The sequence below is a fragment of the Salmo salar genome, chromosome 11 (genome assembly GCF_965601325.2).
Source record: "Salmo salar chromosome 11, fSalSal1, whole genome shotgun sequence".
In the NCBI taxonomy this organism is placed as follows: domain Eukaryota; kingdom Metazoa; phylum Chordata; class Actinopteri; order Salmoniformes; family Salmonidae; genus Salmo; species Salmo salar.
In genome coordinates, this window is record NC_138301.1 from 106,991,971 (window position 1) to 107,000,512 (window position 8,542).

The 8,542-nt window shown below is 43.5% G+C and overlaps 1 protein-coding gene across 4 annotated transcripts in view; it reads left to right on the forward strand.

Moving 5' to 3' along the window:
- Nucleotides 1-6,582, forward strand: part of dlg4a (discs, large homolog 4a (Drosophila)) — a 143,710-nt gene extending 137,128 nt beyond the window's left edge. For all 4 annotated transcript variants that reach the window (XM_014128989.3, XM_082958244.1, XM_082958245.1 and 1 more), the window contains 6 exons: nucleotides 250-297; nucleotides 399-500; nucleotides 620-792; nucleotides 1,476-1,588; nucleotides 1,684-1,775; nucleotides 2,709-6,582. In XM_014128989.3, coding sequence (XP_013984464.1) covers nucleotides 250-297; nucleotides 399-500; nucleotides 620-792; nucleotides 1,476-1,588; nucleotides 1,684-1,775; nucleotides 2,709-2,815 — 635 coding nt within the window. In that variant the 3' untranslated portion in view covers nucleotides 2,816-6,582. The remainder of the gene's footprint in view (nucleotides 1-249; nucleotides 298-398; nucleotides 501-619; nucleotides 793-1,475; nucleotides 1,589-1,683; nucleotides 1,776-2,708) is intronic.
- Nucleotides 6,583-8,542: the final 1,960 nt, after the last annotated feature.

Consider the following 8,542-nt stretch of genomic DNA (forward strand, 5'->3'; position numbering starts at 1 on the left):
ATGACTGCTGACTGACTGTCTAGCAGACTGACTATCTGACTGACTGACTAGCTGACTGACTAGCTGACTGACTGACTGACTGACTGCTGACTAACTCTCTGACTATCTGACTGACTGACTAGCTGACTGACTAGCTGACTAGCTGACTGACTGACTGACTGACTGACTGACTGACTGACTGCTGACTAACTCTCTGACTAGCTGACTGACTGGCTCTGACTGACTGGTATTGTTGTGTTCTGCTTCCAGGGAGGGATGATTCTCAACACAGCTATGAAACAGTCACGCAAGTGGAGGGTGAGAATACACTTTGAAGTACTATTCTTTCACACTATACTTATATTTCTGCCCATTCCATGTCTTATTTATCCCCTTACCTCTCCTCTCTCTCTACATAGTCCATTATGCGAGACCCATCATAATATTGGGTCCCATAAAGGACAGGGTAAATGATGACCTGCTGTCGGAGTTCCCTGACAAGTTTGGATCTTGTGTCCCTCGTAAGTATTGACCCTTCACAGAGTAACCATTTGCCTGCTTAGTACTCCAGTGGTTTACATTGATCTATTGACAGGGTGATTGATTGACAGCCTAAATGACCACTTGGCCCTTCCCTCAGACACCACACGGCCCAAGCGTGAGTACGAGGTGGACGGGCGGGACTACCACTTTGTGTCGTCACGGGAACAGATGGAGAAGGACATCCAGAGCCACCGCTTCATCGAGGCGGGCCAGTACAACAGCCACCTGTATGGCACCAGCGTTCAGAGTGTCCGCCAGGTGGCAGAGCAGGTACAGACAGCACAGATCAGAGACCCTGTGAAACAAGCTTTGGAGATACATTATCATTGTGATATTTATATTATATTTACATGAGAGGGACGATACATTAGGCCAATCTACATTATTTAACATGCTCACAACAACAGCAGTTGTTCTGTATTGATTGGCTTACGAAGTGAAAAGGGATCTGGCTGATTGAATCCCCTCCCCTCTCTCCCTCCCTCTGTTCTCTCCCCCTTCTCTCTCTCCCTCCCTCTGTTCTCTCCCCCTTCTCTCTCTCCCTCCCTCTGTTCTCTCCCCCTCCCCTCTCTCCCTCCCTCTGTTCTCTCCCCCTCCCCTCTCTCCCTCCCTCTGTTCTCTCCCCCTTCTCTCTCTCCCTCCCTCTGTTCTCTCCCCCTTCTCTCTCTCCCTCCCTCTGTTCTCTCCCCCTTCTCTCTCTCCCTCCCTCTGTTCTCTCCCCTCCTCTCTCTCCCTCCCTCTGTTCTCTCCCCCAACTTTCTCTCCCTCCCTCTGTTCTCTCCCCCTCCCCTCTCTCCCTCTGTTCCCTCCCCCTCTCCTCTCCCCCTCCCCTCTCTCCCTCCCTCTGTTCTCTCCCTCTCCCCTCTCTCCCTTTCTGTTCTTTCCGTTCTCTCCCTCATTCCTCTCTCTTCCCCCATCTCTCCCTCCCCTTACCCCTCCTTTGCTGTGAGTAGCAAGGAAAACACTGTATACTGGACGTGTCGGCCAATGCTGTCCGCAGACTACAGGCCGCTCAGCTTCACCCCGTCGCCATCTTTGTCCGGCCCAAGTCACTGGAGAATGTCCTGTATGTACACACACAACACTTACATTCACACACACAGACACACAGACTCACACACTAGCTATATAATTGTGTGTGTGTGTGTTGTTGTTGTGCAGAGAGATCAACACTCGACTAACAGAGGAGCAGGCCAGGAAGGGTATGGACCGCGCTCTCAAACTGGAACAGGACTTTCTGGAGTGTTTCTCAGGTAACACTGTCTAGAACACTAGAGTGTTTCTCAGGTAACACTGTCTAGAACACTAGAGAGTTTCTCAGGTAACACTGTCTAGAACACTAGAGAGTTTCTCAGGTAACACTGTCTAGAACACTAGAGTGTTTCTCAGGTAACACTGTCTAGAACACTAGAGTGTTTCTCAGGTAACACTGTCTAGAACACTAGAGTGTTTCTCAGGTAATACTGTCTAGAACACTAGAGTGTTTCTCAGGTAACACTGTCTAGAACACTAGAGTGTTTCTCAGGTAACACTGTCTAGAACACTAGAGTGTTTCTCAGGTAACACTGTCTAGAACACTGCGGGCTGTAACTCCATTAAGCAGGAATGTGTTGACCTAATTAGCTTCTAACTCTGCATGTGGAGTGTGACTTGATCTTGATGTTTGCTCATAAAAATGTTATGCGTGACACCACACACAGATACATATCTGACATTCTCTCTCTCTCTCTCTCTCTCTCTCTCTCTCTCTCTCTCTCTCTCTCTCGCTCTCTCTCTCTACCTCTCTCTCGCTCTGTATCTCTCTCTCTGTATCTCTATCTCTTTGTATCTCTCACTCTCTCCCCCCTCTCTCTCTCTCTCTCTCTCTCTCTCTCTCTCTCTCTCTCTACCTCTCTATCGCTCTGTATCTCTCTCTCTGTATCTCTATCTCTTTGTATCGCTCACTCTCTCCCCCCTCTCTCTCTCTCTCTCGCTCTCTCCCTCTCTCTCTCTCTTTATCTCTCTCTGTCTCTCCCTCTCTGCCTCTCTCCCTCTCCCTCTCCGTCTCCGTCTCTCTCTCTGTCTCTCCCTCTCTGTCTCTCTCTCTCCCTCTCTCCATGTCTCTCTCTCTCCCTCTCTCCATGTCTCTCTCTCTCCCTCTCTCCATGTCTCTCTCTCTCCCTCTCTCCATGTCTCTCCCTCTCCAGCTGTGGTGGAAGGAGACAGCTTCGAGGAGGTTTACCACAAGGTGAAGACGGTGATCGAGGAGCAGTCGGGGCCTTACATCTGGATCCCCACCCGGGAGAGGCTGTGAGGCTGCCCCATAACCCACCCCCATCCCCCCAACCACCCTCAGACAGTCTGCCCTCCAGCCCAACCAGGGCAGAGAGACAGAGAGAGAAAGACACCGAGACAGACAGACAGAGGGACACGTGAAGATAGAGATAGGAGGGGATGCATAATCACACGGAGAGACACAGAATAACACTAAAAGAGACACATGAATAGAAACACAGAGCGATAGACATGGACGGTATTTAATAAATATTAATATATTATCAATGTGTGGTGAGTACTGAGAAAGACTGGACAGGGGTGACCCAGTTGGGTGTGGCAGGGCGGGGTGGTGGGCGTCCCCGGGATTAGCACAGGGTAAATGATCCACCATCTCTTCCTCTCCTTCTCTCTGTCTCATTGGCTGCCTTTGACATCCCCGCCGACAAGGTGGCAAAACCATCAGCATCCATTTGATCCTTCCTTTTTTATATCCCTTAGCCTTTTCTCCTCCTCCTGTCTCCCCTCTCTCCTTTCAGGACATGAAAAGGAGGGAAAGAGAGAGAGAGAGAGAAGGAGAGTGCATAGACTATGGAAGGACACACAGATCCTATTGGGTTCCTCTAATCCAGAGGAGGCTCTTTTCGAGTGAAAAGGCTTTGCTCTATGAACAACATCCCACTAACCAAGACTGCCATTTGCTCAATCACCCACGAAAAGCATTGCAAGGCCATTTTTAAAAAGCAGCACAAATTAAAACTCAAAAGTTGAACTTGTGCATGCGTCCTCAGAGGACTCAGAGATGGGAGTTGAGGAAAATGACGGATATTAAGAAGAACCAATAGAGAAAAAGAAGAAGAAGAATGGCCACCCGTCTTTCTGTTTTGATGGTGGGGGAGTTTCTAGCATGTCTCAACAGAGAGAGGAGCAGAGCGGTGCAGACAGAGAAAGAGGGGGGTGTCTTTCTGGTGTGCAAACTCACTGTGTGCATTGACAATGGAAGACCTCACAGTATAACCACTGGGTCTCTTCTGTACCGCACACACAGTCAGCCATACAGTAGTGCCATTCTAATCCACCTGGCTGTTCTCCAAAAGCACTGGTTGTTCTGCCTGTTTGCAACAGGCAGGCAGATCCCAGGCTGAATGTTCTCTTAATGCACAACAGCAGGATTCTTATGTTCAGCTCTTTAGTGTGAAGAGCACCACAGCCAATTCTCTGATCACTCTTCCAGAAAGACCCCTCAACAACCCACACACAGTGTTCTCACTGGCCACTCTGAGCAGTGGTGTGTGTGTGTGTGTGTGTGTGTGTGTGTGTGTGTGTGTGTGTGTGTGTGTGTGTGTGTGTGTGTGTGTGTGTGTGTGTGTGTGTGTGTGTGTGTGTGTGGGTGTGTGTGTGTGTGTGTGTGTGTGTGTGTGTGTGTGTGGACGCTCTTCCTCCCAACCACTCTTTCTCTGCCTCTTTCTTTCTCTCTTTGTTTCATCACACATGAAGGCTACTTATATATAACACGTTTAACAGACAAAATGGCCTATATAAATATATATTTTTAATGACGATTTCTAACAGGAGTCAGAGACTGTAAAATGTAAATCTCTTCAACAATTTTCCATTGCTTTCTTTGGGTAATGTTTCTCTTGTGTTTGGTGATTTGTTTTGGTCATTGACTTTGCTTGATTTCCCCTTCCACACAACACAGTCCTGACAAACAAACATACAAAGAAACACATAATAGCTGAACTACAACTGAGCTGTAACTGAGATATAACTGGACTATAACTGAACTATGACTGAGATGTAACTGAGATATAACTGGACTATAACTGAGATATAACTGGACTATAACTGAGATGTAACTGAGATGTAACTGAACTATAACTGAACTATGACTGAGATGTAACTGAGATGTAACTGAGCTATAACTGAGCTGTAACTGAGCTATAACTGAGCTATAACTGAACTATGACTGAGATGTAACTGAGCTGTAACTGAGCTATAACTGAGCTATAACTGAACTATAACTGAACTATGACTGAGATGTAACTGAGATGTAACTGAGATGTAACTGAACTATAACTGAGAAATAACTGAGCTATAACTGAACTATAACTGAGATATAACTGAGCTATAATTGAGCTGTAACTGAGATGTAACTGAACTATAACTGAGATGTAACTGAACTATAACTGAACTATGACTGAGATGTAACTGAGATGTAACTGAGATGTAACTGAACTATAACTGAGAAATAACTGAGCTATAACTGAACTATAACTGAGATATAACTGAGCTATAATTGAGCTGTAACTGAGCTGTAACTGAGCTATAACTGAGCTATAACTGAACTATAACTGAACTATGACTGAGATGTAACTGAGATGTAACTGAGATGTAACTGAACTATAACTGAGAAATAACTGAGCTATAACTGAACTATAACTGAGATATAACTGAGCTATAATTGAGCTGTAACTGAGATGTAACTGAACTATAACTGAGATGTAACTGAGCTATAATTGAGCTATAACTGAGATGTAACTGAACTATAACTGAGAAATAACTGAGCTATAATTGAACTATAACTGAGATGTAACTTACCTATAACTGAGCTATAATTGATATGTAACTGAGCTATAATTGAGCTATAACTGAGATGTAACTGAACTATAACTGAGAAATAACTGAGCTATAATTGAACTATAACTGAGATGTAACTTAGCTATAACTGAGCTATAATTGATATATAACTGGACTATAACTGGACTATAACTGAGATGTAACTGAGATGTAACTGAGCTATAACTGAGAAATAACTGAACTATAATTGAGCTATAACTGAGATGTAACTGAACTATAACTGAGAAATAACTGAGCTATAATTGAACTATAACTGAGATGTAACTTAGCTATAACTGAGCTATAATTGATATATAACTGAACTATAACTGGACTATAACTGAGATGTAACTGAGCTGTAACTGAGCTATAACTGAGCCTTGATTATTGTCTCCAGTTACACGTCTCACTTCCTGGTTGGAGGTGCAGTATATAATACAGTAATATTGGATGGGATAAAAAGATGGTGTGTGTTGTATGTGGGTGGTTGTGCAACTGTGAGTGTGTCTGTTTGCGTGTGTGTTCTTGCTCGTGTGTGTGAGTGCCAGGCTCATGAGATTTAGTGCAATGGTGTAATGATGATATGCAATGAGAGTGGGTTTGTGTGTCTTAAAATATATACAAGCCTAATAATAATTTGCACTGACAGCATTAATACAGGTATTGATAGAGGGAGTGAGAATCAGACAGAATACAATATGAATTACAGGGGTTTACAGACACTAGTTTGCATTTATTTAAACTTTTGTTTAGAACTTTTGATTTGATGTTTAAAAGAGTGAAGTTACAGGTGGAAGTGACCGTTCATTTTTATTGTTCCTTTATTTTGGCTCACTTGCTTTTCCCAGTGAGAGATGGAAAGTGTTAATGTTTTGGATTGATTATTTATTGTAAACTGCTCTCGCTCTTTCAGTTTTACTCACTTATAAGTCTGTATATTTTATTGTATACATTTTTTTTGCACATTCTCAGTTTTGGGGGACTGGCCAGAACTGTTGTAAATACAGAGATGTTGGGGTCGTGTGGGGCGTGGGACTCTCTGGCCATGCACACTGCTGATTGGACATTAGAGAAACCAGAGCCTCAGCACTGGGACCTGAGCCCACTGCCCTGCAACAACCTCTAATACACAGGAACACATCACTTTGGGTGGGTCTCACACACACACACACACACACACACACACACACACACCACACACACACACACACACACACACACACACACACACACACACATATATGCACACATACATACATACACACACATACACACACACACGCAGACACACACACATACACAAGAACAAACATTCTACATGAATGGAATAATAATATGTTATTAATTTCTTTATTTGAAAAATCTAATGTATTTCTTATTCTCTGTTTGTCATCCATATCATAGTGTGATACTCCTAAACAAAATATATATATGAATTTTTACTGAAAAGACTGATGATAAATTACGACAAAGTCAACTGATGCTGAAAATATGTTTAAAATTATTTATCTTGCAAGAGATAACAATATCAAGCAAACTAATATGTTTCATTTCAGTGAATTGCTTGTTGTAAATGAGCTATAAAAACAATACAATAATTAAAATAAGCTTTCTGAAAAAAAGCAGTGTCATGGCACCTTTTTGGGGAGGGGGGTTGAAGATGATTCCATGTTGTTATTTGGTACCAAGCCAGGAACCATGCAGGTTGGTCCTCAGCCTGGGAAGACGAAAAACACATTTGGACTCTAGGGGGTGCTCAAATGTCATTTTTGTGGGAACTTCTCTGCAGTCTTCAGTTCACCTACTGCAGGCTGTTATTTTCTCCAGTTCACCTACTGCAGGCTCTTATTTTCTCCAGTTTAACCTACTGCAGGCTCTTATTTTCTCCAGTTTAACCTACTGCAGGCTCTTATTTTCTCCAGTTTAACCTACTGCAGGCTCTTATTTTCTCCAGTGTCACCTACTGCAGGCTCTTATTTTCTCCAGTTTAACCTACTGCAGGCTCTTATTTTCTCCAGTGTCACCTACTGCAGGCTCTTATTTTCTCCAGTTTAACCTACTGCAGGCTCTTATTTTCTCCAGTTTCACCTACTGCAGGCTCTTATTTTCTCCAGTTTCACCTACTGCAGGCTCTTATTTTCTCCAGTTTAACCTACTGCAGGCTCTTATTTTCTCCAGTTTAACCTACTGCAGGCTCTTATTTTCTCCAGTTTAACCTACTGCAGGCTCTTATTTTCTCCAGTGTCACCTACTGCAGGCTCTTATTTTCTCCAGTTTAACCTACTGCAGGCTCTTATTTTCTCCAGTTTCACCTACTGCAGGCTCTTATTTTCTCCAGTTTAACCTACTGCAGGCTCTTATTTTCTCCAGTTTAACCTACTGCAGGCTCTTATTTTCTCCAGTGTCACCTACTGCAGGCTCTTATTTTCTCCAGTTTAACCTACTGCAGGCTCTTATTTTCTCCAGTGTACCTACTGCAGGTTCTTATTTTCTCCAGTTTAACCTACAGCAGGCTCTTATTTTCTCCAGTTTCACCTACTGCAGGCTCTTATTTTCTCCAGTGTCACCTACTGCAGGCTCTTATTTTCTCCAGTTTAACCTACTGCAGGCTCTTATTTTCTCCAGTTTTACCTACTGCAGGCTCTTGTTTTCTCCAGTTTCACCTACTGCAGGCTCTTATTTTCTCCAGTTTCAACTACTGCAGGCTCTTATTTTCTCCAGTTAAACCTACTGCAGGCTCTTACGTTCTCCAGTTTAACCTACTGCAGGCTGTTATTTTCTCCAGTTAACCTACTGCAGGCCCTTATTTTCTCCAGTTTAACCTACTGCAGGCTCTTATTTTCTCCAGTTTAACCTACTGCAGGCTCTTATTTTCTCCAGTTTAACCTACCGCAGGCTCTTATTTTCTCCAGTGTCACCTACTGCAGGCTCTTATTTTCTCCAGTTTAACCTACTGCAAGCTCTTATTTTCTCCAGTTTAACCTACTGCAGGCTCTTATTTTCTCCAGTTTAACCTACTGCAGGCTCTTATTTTCTCCAGTGTCACCTACTGCAGGCTCTTATTTTCTCCAGTTTAACCTACTGCAGGCTCTTATTTTCTCCAGTTTAACCTACTGCAGGCTCTTATTTTCTCCAGTTAACCTACTGC